The sequence below is a fragment of the Eleutherodactylus coqui genome, chromosome 12 (genome assembly GCF_035609145.1).
Source record: "Eleutherodactylus coqui strain aEleCoq1 chromosome 12, aEleCoq1.hap1, whole genome shotgun sequence".
Classification (NCBI taxonomy): Eukaryota; Metazoa; Chordata; class Amphibia; order Anura; family Eleutherodactylidae; genus Eleutherodactylus; species Eleutherodactylus coqui.
In genome coordinates this window covers 122,009,644-122,033,515 of record NC_089848.1, presented here as the reverse complement: position 1 = coordinate 122,033,515, position 23,872 = coordinate 122,009,644, and the positions used below count along the sequence as shown (strand labels likewise).

At 45.9% G+C, this 23,872-nt stretch overlaps 1 protein-coding gene across 3 annotated transcripts in view; it reads right to left on the bottom strand.

Annotated features, from left to right (window-relative positions):
• LOC136586788 (macrophage mannose receptor 1-like) overlaps window positions 1-23,872 on the bottom strand; it is a 135,861-nt gene that overhangs the window by 61,409 nt on the left and 50,580 nt on the right. For all 3 annotated transcript variants that reach the window (XM_066585013.1, XM_066585015.1, XM_066585014.1), the window contains exons 11-16: window positions 22,699-22,847; window positions 18,799-18,992; window positions 14,068-14,198; window positions 12,161-12,251; window positions 10,960-11,101; window positions 698-730 (exon numbers count right to left, since the gene is read on the bottom strand). In XM_066585013.1, the coding sequence (XP_066441110.1) occupies window positions 698-730; window positions 10,960-11,101; window positions 12,161-12,251; window positions 14,068-14,198; window positions 18,799-18,992; window positions 22,699-22,847 (740 nt within the window). The remainder of the gene's footprint in view (window positions 1-697; window positions 731-10,959; window positions 11,102-12,160; window positions 12,252-14,067; window positions 14,199-18,798; window positions 18,993-22,698; window positions 22,848-23,872) is intronic.

Genomic DNA, 23,872 nt, shown 5'->3' with positions numbered 1-23,872 from the left:
ATTACTCATTCCCAGAAACTCATAGCTGTCCTTTATAGTAAATGTCCAGATTATTTCTAAACATTCTACTGTATTAGCCAGAATCTGCAACAGGGTCTACTAGTGGGTATATTGTCTGCCAGAACAGAATCTAGGGAAACTTTAAAATCTTTTAAAAATATGGAAACGGATATCCAGAACATCCGGGTATCATAAAATTCTGTTTATTAAGTATCACTAAAATACATAAAATGTGATCCAACGAAGCTTGTGCTTACATGTTTCAAGCTGTGAACAAGAATATGGCTTGAAATGTGTATACCTGCACACGCCTTGTTGGATCATGTTTTATGTATTTCTGTAACACTTAATGAAGTGAATTTTATTGTACCCAAATGTGTGTTTGCAGGTTTATTGTTACCTTTGTGTGCTGACAGCTCTCCGAGCACCTGGGCTATACAAGCCGGGCAGAAGATAATTAGAAGCGCTTCAAGGTAAGCAGATTTTGTTTGAATTTGGAACCTTTTAAATGTGATATTCTTTTGTCCAGGGAGGCAGAGATCTGTAATGCTCTGGGGCTTTTATTAGTTTATTAGCTCTAGTCTGGGGTTGTATTAGAAGGTTTGGTCTGGGGTCTGGGTTGTTTTTTGTGTTGTATATGTCATTGCTTCGCAGTGCAGGTTAGTCTATATTTATAAAGAAAGAAGTAGCTGCTCACCACCAGGCTTTGGTTCTTCCTTTAATTCAGCTCCTAGTAACAAGAAAAAAAGAATAAAACTTCCATCAGTAATGAGATGTGTGGAACAATCGATTAATTTTACTGGCACAATAATATGGTGAGCCTTTTCAGTTAGATCTACAGCCCCCTCCCCATTCTTGCTATAAGCCAATCATGAACATTTTGTCAGAATGCAACCAGTCCCATATAAAGGCCAATACGGAGAGTGCCCTACTGTATATCAACCTCCCAAGGGACACAACAGCTTTTACCCTTAACCAATTTGTATAGGATTTTGCTGGTGAGTTACCGTATATACCGGCGTATAAGGCGACGGGGCGTATAAGACGACCCCCCAACTGTCACCTTATACGCCGGTATTCAGTGGAGAAAAAAAAAAAAAATTATTACTCACCTCCCACGGCGTTCTGTCGCGCTCCGGCAGGATGTCGCTCGCTCCGGCAGGCTGTCGCTCGCTCCTCGTCCCCGGCGCAGCATAGCTTTCTGAATGTGGGGCTTGAAATCCCCGCTTCCAGAAAGCTAATACACACGCCGGCAGCCATGACATCATTGAATGGCTGTGATTGGCTAAAGCACACGTGGCTTCAGCCAATCACACTATTCAATGACATCATTGAATGGGTAAAGAAAGAGAGAAAAAACAAACCGTCAGAAAAAAGAGATCCGCGCTCACAGGTAAAATGCACTGAGGACAAATTCACGTGTAGACAGTGGTGAGGTGAAACACTTACTTGGAAGGAGGGGGGTATGATGTACAAATGCCCCCTCCTCAGAGTGTCCACCACAAGGTATAGAGCTGAGCTCCAAGTAGCAGGATGATTCTCCAGTTGTTGTAATCAAACAGAACTTTTAATACGGCAACGCGTTTCGGTGCAGAATAAGGCACCTTTCTCAAGCCATTAACATATGTTAATGGCTTGAGAAAGGTGCCTTATTCTGCACCGAAACACGTTGCCGTATTAAAAGTTCTGTTTGATTACAACAACTGGAGAATCATCCTGCTACTTGGAGCTCAGCTCTATACCTTGTGGTGGACACTCTGAGGAGGGGGCATTTGTACATCATACCCCCCTCCTTCCAAGTAAGTGTTTCACCTCACCACTGTCTACACGTGAATTTGTCCTCAGTGCATTTTACCTGTGAGCGCGGATCTCTTTTTTCTGACGGTTTGTTTTTTCTCTCTTTCTTTATTACATCTGGGGGAGTTCTTCTTCTAGAACCCCCAGCCTGTATCTGCAGCTCTCCTTACATTGAAGGATTGGAGCACTGAGGAAAAGACACTTTGTGACCGCATCCACACAGCGTAACTTGTGTGGATTGGATCCACCTGTGGCGCTCTCCACTTTTTTCTATTTCCATCATTGAATGGGTGTGATTGCTAACACGTGCGCCTTCAGCCAATCACAGCCATTCAATGATGTCATTGAATAGTGTGATTGGCTGAAGCCACGTGTGCTTTAGCCAATCACAGCCATTCAATGCTGTCATGGCTGCCGGCGTGTGTATTAGCTTTCTGGAAGCGGGGATTTCAAGCCCCGCATTCAGAAAGCTATGCTGCGGCGGGGACGAGGAGCGAGCGACAGCCTGCCGGAGCGAGCGACATCCTGCCGGAGCGCGACAGAACGCCGTGGGAGGTGAGTAAAAAAATTTTTTTTTTTTACACTTTTTTTTTTTTGTTTTACCGGCGCATAAGACGACCCCCGACTGCAGAGCAGATTTTTCGGGGTTCAAAAGTCGTCTTATACGCCGGTATATACGGTATATCATTTTTTTTGTTCTCCATTATCTTCTTAGTTAGAGAGCCACTCCAGTGATTTTTTTTCCATTCAAAATATAGCTATCGCCCCAGTATATATAAGTGAGCTAGAGTTACCTTGGTTAGTTATCCATTTGTATCTGAATTTCCCATTCTCTTTTCTTCCCAGATGGTCATGTGATCTCAGTTCTGACCAACTCAGATCTGCTTGGGGTTATGAATTAATAATTTCCTAGTCATATTCTCAGTTTGTGTGATGCTATTGCATGGACATAGCACATAAAAACTGCCGACAGGCACTCCTGTTAGAGTTACTAAAGATGATCACACAGTTATAATAGAGGAGATCATAGCTCATCCTTCTGACTGTATACTTATGGTCTGTAGCTTATACAGGTGAATATAGAAGGTATCAATAATAATTAAACTGTCCCCCCAGCAGGCAGAACTAGTATAGCCTCTAGCTAATACTGTGCTGATGTATCATGGAATTGATTGAAAGTGAAAGTAAAAGACAAATACCATTCTCAAGATGGTGCCTGATAAGCATCAGACAAGAGCATGCTAAATCAGTGGTAACTGTCTGCAATACAGGAAAAGCAATAAGGTTGGGTTCTATCATTGTAGACCTCTAAATTTTGGATTGTGATATGTGTACTTTTATGTTCTGGATAGAAAGCCTTTTAAAAGGGGTTGTCGGACTTATATTTTTATTATAAAATCAGCTTCGCCACAGCATAAGAAAACAGCTTATACTCACCTCTCCCGTCTCTCACTTGCTCCTCACCCACCAACAGCTCCAGGTCTTCGCTCTGACGCTAGTGCTTACAGGCTGCAGCAGCCAATGACAGAGCTTAGTGATCATGGAGTTCTGTCATTGGTTGCTGCAGCCTGTAAACACAACATAAGAGAACCAGAACTACTGGCAGGAGACAAGCAGGGAGCCGGGAGAGGTTAGTATAAGCTCATTTGGTATTTTATGTTATAGAGAAGCTGATATTACAATAGAAAGTTTGACAACCCCTTTAATGATGGCACTCAAAGCCAGATCCCCTTTAGGGTGGGTTCACATATTTAAAAAAAGCAAAAAACGCTGCAGTTTTTGTATCAATTCTTCACATAGTTTGTTTTAGACAAAGACAAAAGTGGATTGAAAAGGAATAGAAATATAAAGGGAGGATTTCTACTTCTTCCTGTTCGATTCATGTCTGGTTTTGGCTTAAAAAACTACATCAAAAACTACAATGACGTTCTACCAAAGGAACGCTTTTTTTTTCAATGCTACATTTTTGCAGTGATTTTTCTGGCATTTTTAAATGTACTTTATTTCTTTTGACAAAAAAAAATCGTGAAATCTAAAATGCGATACAATGTTATTTTATGTGTACCGTTTTTCTTCCCCTTTGGTGACTTTTTTTAGTTCTGGTTTCTAACTGCAGAATGCTTCCAGTATATAAGCTTCTCTACAGGACATGAAAAATGGCAGAAAAAAAACATTTTGACTATATGACTAAAAACAAACCACAAGAAAAAAAAGGTTTGCTAAAGGGCCACTCCAGTGATTTTTTAATTCATTCATTATATAGGTATACCCCCAGTATATATAAGTCGGCGAGTGTTACCTTGGTTAGCTATTTATTTATGTCCGAGACTCCTGCACTCCTCCTCAGACGGTCATGTGATCTGAATTCTAACCAGCTCAGATTTACTTGGGTTTATGTCTTCAATTTCTAGTCGTTTTCTCAGATGCTGTTACATACACCTACCACCGAAACCGCTTAGAGGGGAGATACAGACAAGCCTGTCACATTTACTGATGATGATCACCCAGTTCCTGCCACACAGTTATAATAGAGGAGATCACAGCTCATCCTCCTGAATGTATACTTATGGGCAGTAGCACATTCAGGTTAATATTAGAGATGAGCGAGCACCAAAATGCTCGGGTGCTCGTTACTCGGGACGAAGATTTCGCGATGCTCGAGGGTTCATTTCGAATAACGAACCCCATTGAAGTCAATGGGCGACCCGAGCATTTTTGTATATCGCCGATGCTCGCTAAGGTTTCCATTTGTGAAAATCTGGGCAATTCAAGAAAGTGATGGGAACGACACAGCAACGGATAGGGCAGGCGAGGGGCTACATGTTGGGCTGCATCTCAAGTTCCCAGGTCCCACTATTAAGCCAAAATACCGGCAAGAATGCCCCCTCCCAACAATTTTTACTTCTGAAAAGCCCTCATTAGCAATGCATACCTTAGCTAAGCACCACACTACCTCCAACAAAGCACAATCACTGCCTGCATGACACTCCGCTGCCACTTCTCCTGTGTTACATGCTGCCCAACCCCCCCCCCCGCACGACCCAGTGTCCACAGCGCACACCAAAGTGTCCCTGCGCAGCCTTCAGCTGCCCTCATGCCACACCACCCTCATGTCTATTTATAAGTGCGTCTGCCATGAGGAGGAACCGCCGGCACACACTGCAGAGGGTTGGCACGGCTAGGCAGCGACCCTCTTTAAAAGGGGTGGGGAGATGGCCCACAATGCTGTACAGAAGCAATGAGAAATCCAATCCTGTGCCACCTCCATCAGGAGCTGCAAACGTGGGCATAGCAATGGGGAACCTATGTGCCACACACTATTCATCCTGTCAAGGTGTCTGCATGCCCCAGTCAGACCGCGTTTTTTTATAAACAGTCACAGGCAGGTACAACTCCGCAATGGGAATTCCGTGTGCACCCACAGCATGGGTGGCTCCCTGGAACCCACCGGCGGTACATAAATATATCCCATTGCATTGCCCATCACAGCTGAGGTAATGTCATGTTTAATGCAGGTGGGCTTCGGCCCACACTGCATGCCCCAGTCAAACTGGGGTTCTTTAGAAGTGGACACATGCAGTTACAACTCCGTGTGGACCGACAGCATGGGTGGGTGCCAGGAAGCCACCGGCGGTACATAAATATATCCCATTGCATTGCCCTGCACAGCTGAGGTAACGTCAGATAAAATACAGGTGGGCTTCGGCCCACACTGCATGCCCCAGTCAGACCGGGGTTTTTAATACATAGACACAGGCAGGTACAACTCCCTAATGTGAGGTCCGTGAGGACCGACAGCATGGGTGGCTCCCTGGAACCCACTGGCGGTACAAAAATATATCCTATTGCAGTGCCCTGGACAGCAGAGCTAACGTCTGATTAAATACAGGTGGGCTTCAGCCCAAACTGCATGCCCCAGTCAGGCTCGAGTTTTTTATAAGTATACACAGGCACGTACATCTCCATAATGGGAAGTCCATGTGGTCCGACGGCATGGGTGGGTCCCAGGAAGCCACCGGCGGTACATAAATATATCCCATTGTAGTGCCCAGCACAGCTGATGTAACATCAGCTTTAATGCAGGTGGGCAAAAAATTAATTGGATTACACTGTAGGCGAGGGCCCAAAAAAATTGGTGTACCAACAGTACTACTGTACCTCAGAAAAATTGCCCATGCCCAACCAAGAGGGCAGGTGAAACCCATTAATCGCTTTGGTTAATGTGGCTTAATTTGTAACTAGGCCAGGAGGCAGCCCAGTTAAAATAAAAATTGGTTCAGGTGCAAGTTTCAACGCTTTAATGAGCATTGAAACGTATAAAAATTGTTTACAAAAATTACATGACTGAGCCTTGTGGGCCTAAGAAAAATTGCCCGTTCTGCGTGATTACGTGAGGTTTCAGGAGGAGGAGCAGGAGGAGGAGGATGAATAGAATACACAGATTGATGAAGCTAAAAGGTCCCCGTTTTTGATGGTGATAGAGAACGATGCTTCCATCCGCGGGTGCAGCCTACGTATTGTTTAGGTATCGCTGCTGTCCGCTGGTGGAGAAGAGAAGTCTGGGGAAATCCAGGCTTTGTTCATCTTGATGAGTGTAAGCCTGTCGGCACTGTCGGTTGACAGGCGGGTACGCTTATCCGTGATGATTCCCCCAGCCGCACTAAACACACTCTCTGACAAGATGCTAGCCGCAGGACAAGCAAGCACCTCCAGGGCATAGAGCGCGAGTTCAGGCCACGTGTCCAGCTTCGACACCCAGTAGTTGTAGGGGGCAGAGGCGTCACCGAGGACGGTCGTGCGATCGGCTACATACTCCCTCACCATCCTTTTATAGTGCTCCCGCCGACTCAGCCTTGACTGGGGAGCGGTGACATAGTCTTGCTGGGGAGCCAGAAAGCTGTCAAAGGCCTTAGAGAGTGTTCCCCTGCCTGTGCTGTACATGCTGCCTGATCTCCGCGCCTCCCCTGCTACCTGGCCCTCGGAACTGCGCCTTCGGCCACTAGCGCTGTTGGATGGGAATTTTACCATCAGTTTGTCCGCCAGGGTCCTGTGGTATAGCATCACTCTCAAACCCCTTTCCTCTTCGGGTATGAGAGTGGAAAGGTTTTCCTTATACCGTAGGTCGAGCAGTGTGTACACCCAGTAATCCGTAGTGGCCAGAATGCGTGTAACTCGAGGGTCACGAGAAAGGCATCCTAACATGAAGTCAGCCATGTGTGCCAGGGTACCTGTACGCAACACATAGCTGTCCTCACTAGGAAGATCACTTTCAGGATCCTCCTCCTCCTCCTCAGGCCATACACGCTGAAAGGATGACAGGCAAGCAGCATGGGTACCCTCAGCAGTGGGCCAAGCTGTCTCTTCCCCCTCCTCCTCATCCTCCTCATGCTCCTCCTCCTCCTCCTCAACGCGCTGAGATATAGACAGGAGGGTGCTCTGACTATCCAGCGACATACTGTCTTCCCCCGCCTCCGTTTCCAAGCGCAAAGCGTCTGCCTTTATGCTTTGCAGGGAACTTCTCAAGAGGCATAGCAGAGGAATGGTGACGCTAATGATTGCAGCATCGCCGCTCACCATCTGGGTAGACTCCTCAAAGTTTCCAAGGACCTGGCAGATGTCTGCCAACCAGGCCCACTCTTCTGTAAAGAATTGAGGAGGCTGACTCCCACTGCGCCGCCCATGTTGGAGTTAGTATTCCACTATAGCTCTACGCTGCTCATAGAGCCTGGCCAACATGTGGAGCGTAGAGTTCCACCGTGTGGGCACGACGCACAGCAGTCGGTGCACTGGCAGATTAAACCGATGTTGCAGGGTGCGCAGGGTGGCAGCGTCCGTGTGGGACTTGCGGAAATGTGCGCAGAGCCGGCGCACCTTTCCGAGCAGGTCTGACAAGCGTGGGTAGCTTTTCAGAAAGCGCTGAACCACCAAATTAAAGACGTGGGCCAGGCATGGCACGTGCATGAGGCTGCCGAGCTGCAGAGCCGCCACCAGGTTACGGCCGTTGTCACACACGACCATGCCCGGTTGGAGGCTCAGCGGCGCAAGCCAGCGGTCGGTCTGCTCTGTCAGACCCTGCAGCAGTTCGTGGGCCGTGTGCCTCTTCTCTCCTAAGCTGAGTAGTTTCAGCACAGCCTGCTGACGCTTGCCCACCGCTGTGCTGCCGTGCCGCGCGACACCGACTGCTGGCGATGTGCTGCTGCTGACACATCTTGATTGCGACACAGAGGTTTCGTAGGAGGAGGAGGAGGGTGGTTTAGTGGAGGAAGCATACACAGCCGCAGATACCACCACCGAGCTGGGGCCCGCAATTCTGGGGGTGGGTAGGACGTGAGCGGTCCCAGGCTCTGACTCTGTCCCAGCCTCCACTAAATTCACCCAATGTGCCGTCAGGGAGATATAGTGGTCCTGCCCGCCTGTGCTTGTCCACGTGTCCGTTGTTAACTGGACCTTGGCAGTAACCGCGTTGGTGAGGGCGCGTACAATGTTGCGGGAGATGTGGTCCTGCAGGGCTGGGACGGCACATCGGGAAAAGTAGTGGCGACTGGGAACTGAGTAGCGCGGGGCCGCCGATGCCATCATACCTTTGAAAGCCTCCGTTTCCACAACCCTATACGGCAGCATCTCCAGGCTGATAAATTTGGCTATGTGCACGTTTAACGCTTGAGCATGCTGGTGCGTGGCGACGTACTTGCGCTTGCGCTCTAACACTTGCGCTAGCGACGGCTGGACGGTGCGCTGAGAGACATTGGTGGATGGGGCCGAGGACAGCGGAGGTGAGGGTGTGGGTGCAGGCCAGGAGACGGTAGTGCCTGTGTCCTGAGAGGGGGGTTGGATCTCAGTGGCAGGTTGGGGCACAGGGGGAGAGGCAGCGGTGCAAACCGGAGGCGGTGAACGGCCTTCGTCCCACCTTGTGGGGTGCTTGGCCATCATATGTCTGCGCATGCTGGTGGTGGTGAGGCTGGTGGGGGTGGCTCCCCGGCTGATCTTGGCGCGATAAAGGTTGCACACCACTGTTCGTCGGTCGTCTGCACTCTCAGTGAAAAAACAGTTTTGGGAAACAGTTGGTGGATTATTCGGTCTGGCCCTGCCTCTACCCCTGGCCACCGCACTGCCTCTTCCAACCTGCCCTGCTGCTGCACTTGCCTCCCCCTCTGACGACCTGTCCTCAGTAGGCGTAGCAAACCAGGTGGGGTCAGTCACCTCATCGTCCTGCTGCTCTTCCTCCGAATCCTCTGTGCTCTCCTCCCTCGGACTTACTCCAATTACTACTACCTGAGTGATAGACAACTGTGTCTCATCATCATCGTCCTCCTCACCCACTGAAAGCTCTTGAGACAGTTGCTGGAAGTCCCCAGCCTCATCCCCCGGACCCCAGGAACTTTCCAAAGGTTGGGCATCGGTCACGACAAACTCCTCCAGTGGGAGAGGATTCGGAACCATTGCTGCCCATTCTGGGCAGGGGCCCGAGAACCGTTCCTGGGAGTCTGCCTGCTCCTCAGAATGTGTCATTGTAATGGAGTGAGGAGGCTGGGAGGAAGGAGGAGCAGCAGCCTGAGGATTCAGAGTTGCAGCAGTGGACGGCGCAGAACTCTGGGTGGTCGATAGATTGCTGGAAGCACTTTCTGCCATCCACGACAGGACCTGCTCACGCTGCTCATTTTCTAATAAAGGTCTACCGCGTGGACCCATTAATTGTGAGATGAATGTGGGGACGCCAGAAACGTGCCTCTCTCCTAATCCCGCAGCAGTCGGCTGCGATACACCTGGATCAGGAGTTCGGCCTGTGCCCACACCCTGACTTGGGCCTCCGCGTCCTCGCCCGCGTCCATGTCCACGTCCTCTAGGCTTACCCCTACCCCTCAGCATGGTGTATTACCAGTAGTGCAGAAACAGAACGCTGTAATTAAATGTGCCGCTTATTGGCCTGTGGTTGGAGGCTGACTTCGCTTACGGAACGCACAGCAGAGCCAGGAAAGAATTTTGTGCAAGCCTGCTGTAACACTTAGCTGGCTGCGTATTAATTAGGACTACTACCCCCAGCAGAGACGCAGTACACTCAGGACGGTCACAGGCAGCCCAAATAGAATGTTTTTTCCCAAATTTTTTGGGAAAAGCCCACTGCCTATATAGACAGTATATGTCTTTCACCTTTTTCACTGTCCCTGCCTAAGCACTACTGGCCCTATACTCTGTAAAATTACTGCAGACTGAGGACGCAATGCTCTGCACGGCCGATATACAAATAAAAAAAGGTGCAACACTGCAAAAAGCAGCCTCAACAGTACTGCACATGGTCAGATGTGGCCCTAAGAAGGACCGTTGGGGTTCTTGAAGCCTAAAATAACTCCCAACACTCTACCTATAGCAACTCCAGCAAGACAGCACTTTCCCTGAACTATGTCAAAATGCATCTGTGGCGAGCCGCGGGAGGGGCCGATTTATATACTCGGGTGACACCTGATCTCGCCAGCCACTCATTGCAGGGGGGTGGTATAGGGCTTGAACGTCGCAGGGGGAAGTTGTAATGCCTTCCCTGTCTTTCTTTTGGCCAGAAAAGCGCGCTAACGTCTCAGAGATGAAAGTGAAAGTAACTCGAACATCGCGTGGTGCTCGCCTCTAGTAACGAGCATCTCGAACACGCTAATACTCGAACGAGTATCAAGCTCGGACGAGTACGTTCGCTCATCTCTAGTGAATATACAAAGAAAAAATAATTAAACTCTCCCTTGGCAGGCAGAAATGGTAAAGCCTCTAGCCAATGCTGTGCTGATGCATCATGGGACTGATGTGAAAGCGAAACCAAAAAATCTCACCATGAAGATGGTGCCTGGTAATTAGCAGACAGAGAGCTACACTGCAATATACAGAGGAGACCTCCAGAGTGTGACAGCCAATCAGGTGAGGGGGCAGGAATAGAAAAATGTGTTTTCACCAAAGTGGCCCTTTATACACACTGCGAAATTTATTGTGTTTTTTTACAAGGCAAAAGAAAAAAAATGCAAAAAATCCGCGTAAGAAGGAAGCTTAATGTTGTATTGTGGTAGAGGACCACTCTGAAACTTCTCTTGAGTTTCCCGACTCAGGATGCCATTGGCTTACACCATATTTACAGTATATCTATAGGTGAACATTAGCTTTCACTTTGATAAGTATGTAAAGTACCTTTTCTTAGCTCACAAATCCATTCTAAAGCAGTATCGCAGTGTATGTCCTTCCATCTTGCTCTAAAGCCAAACAGCACCCCACAGAACTCCTGGCCCATCTGGTTGTTGGGCTGGCCATGGTACCAGTTTTCATAACTCAACTATTTAAAATAATGTAAACTATCATTAATCAGCTACAAATAACATGAGTAAAATCCACAACATTATTACAAATCCATGTGACCTGTTCAAAGTAGATATACACTGAATGACCATTTTATTAGAGACCCTTGCCCTTTAAAGGGGTTGTCCAGTGTCCGAAAAACATGGCTGCTTTCCTCACAAACGCAGCGCTACTCTTGCCTGTAGGTTGTGTCTGGTATTGCAGCTCAGTTCCCGTTCTCTACAACAGAGCTGCCATACCAAACACAACGCTATGGACAAGAATGGTGCTGCGTTTGGAAGTAAGCAGCCGTTTTTCTAACCCTGGACAACCCCTTTAACACTTAGAGCTTCCCTGTAGAGAACTTAGAGCCATGACACCAAAGTGCAGATTTTTTTCAGCTGCGGAAAGTCAACGCAAATTTGCCATATTCGAACGAACACACCCTTAGGGCTTCTTAACACTGGTGAGAAAATTGTGTGAGATTTGTGAGTTGCGAGACACACAAATCTCGCATAATTATGAGACCCATTCTTTTGAACGGGTTCATTCACATTTGCAATGTTTTACTGCATAGGAATCCCCCATAGTGAGAAGAGAGAGGAGGGCGGAGCTACAGGGGATCTCCCAGAGATCTGCCTATATTGGGAAAGATAGGGGGCGGGGCTAGAGGGCTTACCCAAGAGTGGGGCTAGAGAGGGTTCTTAGAGATTCCTCTCTAGCCAAGTGAGGGGGTGGGGCTAGAGGGTGGATCCCTCTAGCTCCACCCCCTCTCTTGGTTAGAGAGGAATCTAGCCCCCCCCTATCTCCAAATATGGGGAGATCTCTAGGAGATCCCCTATAGCTCCACGTCCCTCTCTCTCCTCGCTATGGGGGATTCCTTCATCTCAATAGGGATGCAAGGCTGTTTCCTTTTGAAAATGCCTCGCATCTAGAGGTTTTCAGAAGGACTGCAATGGCAATATTGTGCTCTGAATCACGGCCGATATCACCCTCGTCAGTGTGCAAGAGCCCTTAAAGTGATAATTGTTTTGAGCACAAACATGTCCTTACTTACAGGGGAGCCATCTGACCACATGAAGCCTTCATCCGGATTACTGCGCACTAGACCAGTCCAGACAGACTTATAAAAGACCTCATAATATCTTCTGCAAGAATAAAATAGATGCATATAATCAGGTCCCCCCAGATAACACGGCTTGTAAATGAAATCATGGGAGCTATTAGATGAGAAGAAGCTGTCAAAAACGTTTGTGCCCCTTTAATTCACCCCAAAAGTACAGGCAGGCAGCGCGTCTCTGCTTGTAATGCCAAGCGGTGCTCACTGGGACCCTTCTGTCCTGTCAGTTATCTGAGTGGGTCCGTACAAGAACATGTTTGTTTTGACAGCTTTCTGTTTGCTGCCCGAAGTCCCACTCCTCTCTCTCTCTCAGTCACCTGATTCCTGGGCAACAGACAGAGACAGCTGTCCATTGATTTCAATGGGGCTGATGGGAATAGTCAAAAATAAGTGCTCAGCTATCTTCAGCAATTCGGCTATCTCCAGTAGCCCCAGTGAAGATGAATGGAGTGGCACTGCACATGAGTGACTAATGCTCCATTTATTCTCCTCTTCACTGTGGGGAGGGGGGGGGGATGGGCCTGCAGTGAGAAGAAAACGGGAACATCGGATCCCAATTCTTGGGATTGGTGGGGAACACCGCAGTGAGAACCCCACCAATCGGACTTTCATTACCTACCCTGTGGATATGTGATGGAGGTCAATCTTGGGAATACCCCTTTATCAATAGGCTTTAACATTTGTTGGTTCATTTACGTGTCCCAGTAATTCATTCTATTAGGGGCGCTCTGGGATGTATCAGTGGCATTAAATAGATTCAGTACTTCATCTGTTGAAATTTCTAAATGCTTTTCATGTGACCTTTTAACGAAGACCTATTGCTTACATTTTCCTTTGTATGCGTCTTATGTACTTTATACTTAGAACCTTCCAAAAATAACTGCTTTTGAAAAAATTTGTCATTTAAAATTTTATTGAAAAAAAGCCCCATATCTTCATGTAAGGAGAGTCAGGCATGAACTTTCAGGTTTTGCCTTCCCGGCATTCACAACACCATCCCCACCATGCTTCAGGGCACAATATATGGTCACAGCATGAGATATTGCTGTTATCTCATGATCTCTTGGCTTTACTAAAGGCCCTTTTACACACGTTTATCACTCAAAAGTCGCTCAAGAGCCATCTTTTGAGTGATAATCGTTGTGTGCAAATGTGTGCCATCGTGAACTTATTGTGCACTTTTCGTTCATCGCTGACTTCAGGTCCACATGAAATCCTCATTCCTTAGGATGACAAGATAAGACGGACCGCATGCTGTGTTCTCCGCGGGCAGCACTCATAACATTCTTTAACAGCTGTTAACCACCACTGTCCCGCTGGAGAACAATAATGACGTATTTAGAGAACAGACCACCCGCTGTTCTCTAAATACATGCACATGAAGTACTAAAGGGCTGATTACACCATTAGTACCCTATGCAAAATGATCACTCAAAACTGTCAGTTTCTGATGAATTTTGAGGGATCATCTGTGTGTATAAATGCACTTTAAGGGCCCTTTTACTTAGGACGACCTGCTGGGTGTAGATGCTGGACAGATTGTCCGAGTGATGATCTCTCCTGTGCTTTTCAACAGGAATGATCATCGCTGAGTGAACGGAGGAGGAGCAGGCCGGAGATTGTTCTGGCTCACCTCCATTCACAGTAAACAGGCAGTCGTTCATAGATGAACGACTGCCTGTTTACACAGAGAGATCAGGGTCCAGTTTTTACACATCCAGAACTGAATGATGAAGGGATTTATCTGCGTGCATTCACACAGAAAGATAATTGATCAGATTCTCCCTGGATAATTCATGTTGTCCATGGCACCGCATGTTATTTGTAGCAGGATCCCTGCTTACCTCATTGCTGTTAACACTGCCTCCTCCTCCTCCTCCTTGTCAGTGATACTGACTAAGTCACCTCCTATAGTTCTGCAAAAGTCTCTCGCTTCAAACCAGGTCTTTTTATCATAATTTTCTGCAGAGTAAAACTGTTGGAAAAACAAATAAAATTGTATAAAATATTTTAGTCTAAATGGTTTAACTGTACAGTAGAAAAGGGTGTGCAAACCAAAGATATAGAAGAAGAGGCGTTGGCTTATGTATTGGCTAGTAAATTCTGTAGGCACTTCGCCGTGTCCAGATGTGTCCTTCACTTTTACTTTTAGCTCAGGATATACCAAGATTAGTAGAGTAAGATGATCAACTTTAAAAGATAATCTTATGCGTTACTCTGTTGGGTGCTCCTTTACGTTTCACTGTAGGTCATGAGTCGGTATCATCCCTCCCTAAGGAGAGCATCTAGAAGGTGAGTGAGGAGGCTTATAAGGCCATGCAAGCTCCTCAGGGAAATATATGCAAATAAGAAAATGGAACAATACCTCTGCAGCGCCACCTATTGGATGGCAGAATTCCTGCAAATCAATGGCTGACCCTTTATACAGGTCTTTTTAACAATGATTGTGGTCTGACACCCTGTCTTTACTCTTTTGTGTAGGAATAAGCACTAAGCAGCCAGCGCCCTCCGTATAAGGGGGGTCTGTGAGTGGCTGTCTCATCAGTGTCCTCACATGCGTTTCTTGCTTCTTCATTTAGCATTCTTGCCTCTGTGGTTTATATGCCTGCCCTCTTGCATCAGTATATCAGTGAGTATAGTTCCCTTCCTGTGATTTTAACCTTTGGTTATTGCAAGGTGGAAATGTGTCGGAGTATGTGGAGTATATTTGGGATATTGATGTTCTTCTATCAGAAATATATCCCTGTTTACACTGAGCTTTTCTGTTGCAGATTGTATTGGATCTGTTTATTTGGTATACTTTGTCCATATTGATACAATGTCATTATTTAACTAATTCCCTACTAATTGTTTTTGAGGCTTTTGTGGGATTATTGTGCTGCTACACATCATTCCTTTAGCGCCTTGATATTACATTCATCTTGTTTCTGACTCAGTAATTTGATTAAGGCATCCCCTTGATCTTCTTTGATTTTGAAATGATGTATAACTTGGAGGGCATCTTGGGGTGACTGATTGTCATGATAGCCTAATTTGTGATTCATACATGTCTTGTTTGCTGTATCAGTTTCTAAGGCCATATGGGGCTTTTAGAGGCAGGTTCCACTACAGGGTCACCCTTATCAGGGTGTATATGCTGTCTAGGCCCAGGGACATCATAGGGCTTATTGGGTATTATTAGATATTATATTGAGTACTATGACAGATATTAGCACCTGTTGTCCATCAGGATGAATGGTTATCCACTGACCTAAGATATTTTGTGTCCCACCATTGGAACGCAGTATTGTAGAATACATGGATTACTATTTCTGTGTATTCTGCTGCTTGAATAATTTAATAAAAGCTAAGTTTTAAGTTTCTACTTTTGGTAGTGATAATGGTGAAAGCCAAACCATAACTCAACAAAAACAGACTTAAGGCTGGTTTCACATGGCTGGAGAAACTTGTGCAAGATTTGTGCATTTCAAGACACACAAATCTCGCTGTCATCAAAAGAGAGGGGAGACCCCGACCCATTCCGCCTCTGTCGCCGATTTGTCACGGTTCGCCTAATTCGAATGCACTCCCCGCTACCAATTGCCAAGGCAGAGCCTCGATTGATCACTCTAGCGGGGTTGTAAGCACAGAATCATTAGAATACAGGTGTCTTTGTACCCAGCTTACCCAGGCTCCTACGCGCATACAGAGTGAAAGCTCAAATCACTCCCTGGTCGGTCTAATGTCTCCAGCACTCTACAATGCTCATGCGCTACTGCTGCCACCACCAGCTTGTATGTCACCGGTAAGCTGGAACCCAGACTATGAATTATGAACACAATTTTCAAAGTAATGGTTCGTTTTAAAACGGACAAGACTTGTCTAATAAATTGCAGATTTATTCTAAAAAAGACTAGCAGTGCTGAATATTTATATGTACACAAAAATATACAGAAAAGGATGTCAAACTGGAGATAAGGGGTACAGAAAATAAAGAATAGTACCAGATTTGGGATACTCAGCCCAAGATTCTGATTTGCATAGAGCCACTGAAGCAAATGGGTAAGCCTTACGCAGTAGCGTATCTCCAAAGTCTGGCAATCTGTCTTTCTGAACCCCTGGTTCTTAAAGGAGTCCCCCGAACACACCTCCCCCTGCCCTCTCTGATGTCATTCAGAGAAGGGAGGGGTGTATGTCAAGCTTGTAGAAAAAACAAACTTTGCCATTTTGGTCATATCTCTGCCGTAGATCCTTCGATTGGGAATATATGCCTAGTATATTTCCAGTCATGATTTTATCAACGCAGCGATACCAAGCATGAACCGAAAATGATACCCAGGTATGCGGATATGCCATTTGGGAGGGTTCTGGGACCCGCAGCTCAATGTGTGTAGATGTGTTTATACGGCTGACTGAGAAAATATCATTCATATCTGGCTATATCCAAGGTGCCGATCCTCACCGGTGGGGGGGTAATTCGCATCTCCCTGTCACTAGCTAACTATATTGCCATCAGAGGAAAGAACTTCCTATAGCCACATGTATATCAAAGGCCTGGCGAGGATTTCAGTTTAACTTTCCTAGTGTCCTGAAAGGCAGCTGGTTTATACTGTATCAATCCTTATACCACACTCAAACAAATATGTTATCTGTTATATGACAGGGGGGAGGGAGGGGAAAGATTAGGGAAGATGGGGTGTGGAAAGGAGGGTATGGAAAATATAGCTTCAGCAATAACTGATATTATGGTATCACGGAGAAGCTCCACAAAGCTCTGGAGCTCAGCTGTAAATGTGGGGTGACAAAAAAAAGGTTTGAAAATATTAACTAAAGGTGTTAACTATTGCCTGATCGGGGGAGGCACAAAGGAGGCACTTGCAAATGAGTAGAAAAATGGGAAGGGGGGAAAGTCCCGCTTCTGGGAGTTATGAACAGAAAAAGACCGACTTAGCCGTGAGGGTCAATAGTCCGACCGGTGAAGTCCAACGTACAAGCTCCATCGGTTCTTCCAGGAAGGGGTCTCCATGGAAGTCGAGGGGAATAAGTCGTCCATGGAGGCTCAGTTATGCTGCACTATCCCCCTAATCACAGAGGACGGTTGTCTGCAGGGTTCAGGTGTCGCTGGTGGCATTCTCTTCTCTTTGCTTCTTTCTCTGCTTGCCACGAGGAGACTTTGAGGACGTAGCCGTATGCCAGGCTTCCTGTGTATGTAGGTGGGGAAGAGTTGGGAATTCTGGCAGGGGAAGCCAATTGGGGAGGTCTATGGGTTCCAGACCCAGATGGTGCCAGCACCCCAGGAGGTCCTCCGGGGAACTAATGTTAAGTCTCTTTCCTATGTGGGTCACTCCCAGTCCAAAAGGAAACAGCCAGGCATATTTAATGTTCTTGGATTTTAGAGCATCCAGTAAAGGACGTAATAACCTGCGCTTGGCTAGGGTTGTTGGCGAGAGGTCCTGGAAGATCTGGATATCTGTACCCTCATATTGGAGGTTTCTGGTGCTGTGAGCCGCGTTCAAGACTGCAACCGCATCGGGGAAGGACAGAAGTTTGCACAATACGTCCCTTGGGGGGTCCGTCGGGGCTGGCTGAGGTCTCAGAGCTCTGTGCACCCTCTCAATCGAGATCTCTGATGCTCTGTCATCGCCCAGCAATCCTGCAAAGATCTCCATGGTGACTTTATGTAGTGTCTCAGAAGCCTAGGACTCCGTCAGGCCCTTTATACGCACATTGTTGCGCCAGCTCCTGTTTTCCAAGTCTTCCTGCATGATAAGCGCTCTATTGAGGTGGGTGTGTTGCTCTTTAACCACTGCTGCCAGGTCTCCTGTGTGGTTAACAATGCTGGCGGTGGAACCCTCCAGGTCTTCCACCCTCCTCCCCATACTTCTTACTTCCTCTTTTATGGCTGTTAACTCCGCCAGCGGTGGCCCCATGGTAGTTGCCAGAAGTTCTCTCATGAAGCCCTTTGATGGTGGCTCGTCCTCTTCTCCCTCAGATGAAATCTCTCCCTCCTGCGCTGAGCACAGTGCCGCTGCAGCCGCCGGCGCCATCTTGCTTGCAGCGTGTGGAGAGCGGGCACTCCTCTCCTTAAGGAACCGCTGCATGTCGGACTGACCTCGGGCGAGACGGGGGTCCCTGAGTGATCTCCGATCTTTTCTTTGTTAGGTTTTCCCATTTTCTGTGAAGATTGCGGCTGTTAGGTGCCTGGAAGTGTGCCGTGGAGATGGAGCACAAGCTCTATGCAGCCATCTTGCTCCGTGGTCAGGCCACGCCCCTCACACTCAAACAAATATGAACCCCATGCTTTTGAATGAAGTTATACACAGGAGTAATGTATGTCCTAGCTTTTCATGTTTCTTGGAACGCATCGCCCATTGTTGCAAACAATGGGAAATACTTGCTGATCCTCTAACACTGCTAAAAGCCGCGCCAGAGGATCGCTACTTTACTGAAGTGATGGGAGGCGTTTTTGCCAGAAAAATGCCTCGCATTGTTGTGAAAACGCACGCTGGTGAGCGAGATATTGCACTTGCCCGCTTGTAGGTAGAGTAAAACATATGGTTTTAGAATTTAATTTACACATTGCCAGATTTCCTTACCTTGTAACATGCATGATCTGATGAAGTCCAATTATGTGGACACGTTGGTTCTGCCGTTGTTGTTGGGATCGGTGGTGGCATCACTCCTTCTGCCAACTTCTTGCACACATACTTGGCTTTCTCTTCACACTCTATAACATCCCATAATCCAGCTTTGTCTCCAGTTCTCATAGCAACACAGCCCTGTCTTCTGTCTTTGAAATGTAATTAAAAATTAATGCAAGAAAGAACAGCTTGTAATACAGAATCCTCCAAAAGTTTAGAAACGCCCATTAAAAAATGTTACATTTTGAAGAAGTAATCAAAAAATCTCGATGCTATGGGATGTACATTATTATTGCACCAAACAACAAAATAAAAATTGTTCAGTCTTCCAGCTGAGTCTTAGAATCTGGAATTAACTTCAAATTTTGAACTCATTAAAGTATCCACTGCTTTGCATACTATTGGCATATAGTGGGTCCGTTTTTAAGGTTTTGGTTGAAGTATGTTTCCATTCTTGGTAGAGAACCCCGGAGAGATGTTTCTGACTAGTGATTTGCTGCTTGAAACATACAGTGCTTCCAAACTTCTGGAGAGTGCTGTATATATTTGCAACGGCTGAACTGAGCACGCCAAAGTGGGGGAGACCACAGGAATTGCAAGATAGTTGTGACGAGTGGCTCTGTAATCCCTCCCGGCAGTGTGTTGATAATGGGGCTATGCTTAGCTGTCGCACAGTGGCACAAATGACGTATGAGGATATGTTTGAAATAAATAGATGTTTTGTCACCGGTAACGCCAGTACTCCAACCTGAACTCCAAAGTGTAATGATGGTGGAATAACTTGAGACGAGTCCAGTAGCTTGAATTAGTAAACTGGGAGCCAGCAGTTTTACTGAAGCTTATCTATATATATAAAATTGAATGTATGCGTGTCTGTCTGTCTGTGTGTGTGTGTGTTTGTCCTTTATGCGCTACTACACCATTCATCCGATCGCCATGAAACTTTGGGAAGTTGTTGAGTACACTCCTGGGAAGATTATAGGCATAGTACATTTATGCTACGATAAATGGCGCGCGTGCGAGCGTCGTCGACAGTTACGCGCCCCCCCCCCACGTAGATCATTCGATTTCCATCACTGCCACTAATTCTCTCACTTCCCAATGTCGTAGAAACATGAAATTTGGCACGAGCATTGATTATGTCATAAATAGGAAAAGTTAATGGGTCCCAACTCGATTATTCAATTGTAAGCGCCAAAGAATTAGTGCCCAAATTTTACGTACGGAATCTAATTTTCTCGCTTCCCAATGTCATAGAAATGTGAAATTTGGCACGGGCATTGAATATGTCATAAATAGGAAACGCTAATTGGTCCCAACTCGATTATTCAATTCTATGCGCCAAAGAATTAGCGTCCAAATTTTACGTACGGAATCTAATTTTCTCACATAGAAACTTGAAATTTGGCATGGGCATTGAATATGTCATAAATAGGAAAAGCTATTGGGTCCCAACTCGATTATTCAATTCTATGCGCCAAAGAATTAGCGTCCAAATTTTACGTACGGAATCTAATTTTCTCACATAGAAACTTGAAATTTGGCATGGGCATTGATTATGTCATAAATAGGAAAAGCTAATGGGTCCCAACTCGATTATTCGATTCTATGCGCAAAAGAATTAGCGTAAAAATTTTACGTACGGAATCTAATTTTCTCACATAGAAACATGAAATTTGGTACGAGCATTGATTATGTCATAAATAGGAAAAGCTAATGGGTCCCAACTCGATTATTCGATTCTATGCGCAAAAGAATTAGCGTAAAAATTTTACGTACGGAATGTAATTTTCTCACATAGAAACATGAAATTTGGTACGAGCATTGATTATGTCATAAATAGGAAAAGCTAATGGGTCCCAGCTCGATTATTCGATTCTATGCGCAAAAGAATTATCGTCCAAATTTTACGTACAGAATGTAATTTTCTCACATAGAAACTTGAAATTTGGCACGGGCATTGAATATGTCATAAATAGGAAAAGCTAATGGGTCCCAACTCGATTATTCAATTCTATGCGCAAAAGAATTAGCGTCCAAATTTTACGTACAGAATCTAATTCTCTCACTTCCTGATATATATAAATGAATGTCTGTCTGTCTGTCCTTTATGCATTACTACACCATTCATCCAATTGCCATGAGACTTTGGGAAGTTGCTGAGTACACTCCTGGGAAAATTATAGGCATAGTACAACTATCCTACGATAGGTGGCGCGCATGCGAGTGTCGTCGACAGTTATGCCCCCCAGACAAAGATCGTTTGATTTCCATCTCAAGCACGAAAGCAAAAGGCATTACGAGCAACGGGATGACTGTTCAACCAGAAAATGATGCATCCGCCGAACGTTTCGCAAGACAATTGCTGGATATTGAGAATGCTGAGGTAACATGAAAGCTGTGCTGTGATTGGTGGCTACTTCTTATACTACTGAGGTAATATGAAAGCTGTGCTGTGATTGGTGGCTACTTCTTATACTACTGAGGTTGCATGAAACCTGTGCTGCGATTCGTTGTTATATATTATAGCACTGAGGTAACATGAAAGCTGCTCTGTGATTGGTTGCTGTATATAATACCGCAGAGGTAACATGAAAGCTGCGCTGTGATTGGTTGATATTTTTTATATTGCTGAGGCAGAATAAAAGTTGCGCTGTGATTGGTTGTTATTTCTCTTACTGCTGCTGAGGTAACATGAAAGCTGCACTGTGATTGGTTGTTATATTTTATACTGCTAAGGTAACATGAAAGCTGCGCTGTGATTGGTTGTTATATATTATACCACTGAGGTAACATGAAAGCTGCGCTGTGATTGGTTGTTATCTAGATATATAAAAACGAATGAATGTATGTCTGTCTGTCTTCGCAGCAACGCGCGATGGGTAAGCTAGTTTATAATAACAGATAAACTTGCAGTGTTACACGGGTGCAACAGGGTCAACAATAATGCAATGCATTGAACCACATACATAAGAAACCCCCACATACATCACCTAAGAAGCGGTGTTGGCTCCGCCGTGTCATCTCGCCACAACGCTCAGCTAATCAGAGGCAGCGCTTCCCGGAGTCAGGGATTTTCCAATTCCTGACCCGAAGAGATGCCTGAAGACAACTGCTTGGGACCAAGGAGATGATGTGGCGGAGCTGACAGCTTTCTTAGGTGATTTATGTGGGGGGGGGGGGGGTCTGCAGCTAGGGCTTATTTTTTGTGGTAGGGATTATATTTCAAGCCCCCACCCCCCTCCACACACACACACCTTCCCAAAAATCCTCACACATGGGGCTACAAAGTTGTGCAACGTCGGGGCCACACAAAATTGCTATATCACCGCAGGAAAACGCAGCGATAACGCACAGACTACCTATGCGATATTGCGTCGCCTGTGTGAAAGAGGCCTTAAATTTAATGGTGGTAAGACTGTTCTTTCTATTGGCTTTCTACTCTGGCCACTAGAAGGTGATACTGTACGCCAAAAATGTAACTCATTTACATAGAAAATATATAGAGTTTGATTACAGGGTCATCTTTCTGAATCATCCACTCAGCAGCCTGATCTCTGCACATACTGCTATCCCTACAGACTGGAAGTTGTGTTACGTTTTAGGCCCTTCTTCACCTTACTTGCACCATGAGCTAATTGTGGCCAAAATTCTTGTCAATTACATCAAAAAATAAATTCTAGCAAATGGTGAACCCAACCTCCATCCTGTAGACGTACTGGAAACCCATGTTTGAGGGTTCGACAAAACAAAAAAAAATAAAAACGTGAACAGGTAAAATTTGGCGAACAACATTTTGGTTGGCAGAAGAACTGGAGGTAACATATTGAACATATATGCGGAGAATGGACTTACCTGGCATGTCCGCGTTCCAGTGTGTGAACAGAACGTTTTGCCTGTTGGCCCATTTAAAAGTGTTCTTCTCCTCTGTATCTGAGAGCCCCGTCCAGAAATACTTCTCTGTCCTGAGCCCAATCAGACTTGTTATATAGGCCTGCTCAAACCTGCAGAGAGATTCCAATATTGTAGTATATGAGGTTTATCTTTTGTTTCAGATAAAAAAGAACTAAATAGCTTTATAGTGTGAAATGTCTTCACCGGTGCAAATGACTGAAAGAAGGTAGAAAGAAGAGCGATGACAAAGCAATTCCACTAATGTCTCAGGCAGTTTTGCATCAATTCCTCATATTTTAGGGACTGAATTACAATAGGGTTAAAGGGGTTGTCTCACTTCTAGCTATTAATGATGTATCCTTATTATAGGTTATCAATAGCAGATCAGTAGGGGTCCGCCGGTGAGGATCCCTAGCAATCAGCTATACTCTCAGGTTGGTGACTTTGCATATAGAACTGTTTTGCTGCAGGAAGCAGACATCTCCATACATTACACAGTGGCCTGGATTGGTATTGCAGGCTGAGTCCTATTCACTTCAATGAGTCTCCGCCTTCAGTACCAATCAGGGCCACTGAGCAATGTATGGAGATGTCTGCTTTCAGCAGCAAAACAGTTCCAAACGCAAAGACATCGGCCCATGGAAAAAGTTGATTGCCAAGGATCCCAGCTGGAGGAACTCCACCAATCTGCTATTGATGTCCAATTCTGAGATTAGGCCATGATTAGCTAGAAGTTGGACCACCCTAATAAGGCCCCGTGCTCACAGCTGTATAACAGCCTTCAATCATACATTTTTACTATTGGATTTTATATGAGAAGTTGTGACATGTTCCATCGGACGTCTCATGTAAAAAGCCTTTCGTTCATAAATCACCATAGGAGAAAATACAGTAGCTCTACACACAGAGTCTCTGACATTATATGGTGACCCCAAGGATGCCTCAAGCCTTTACGCTGCCTGAGACGAAGTGTGAAATGATGCTTCTGTTAAAGACAGCTGCACGGTCACATTAACAACTGGCGCAGTCGGCAGGATTCGTTCTTTTCCCAGAGCTCAGGGCGTGGGAGGGTTTCTTCTGATAACGATTATACCAGGCTTGGTTCTCGGAAGAATAGAAACAAATCATTAGACAT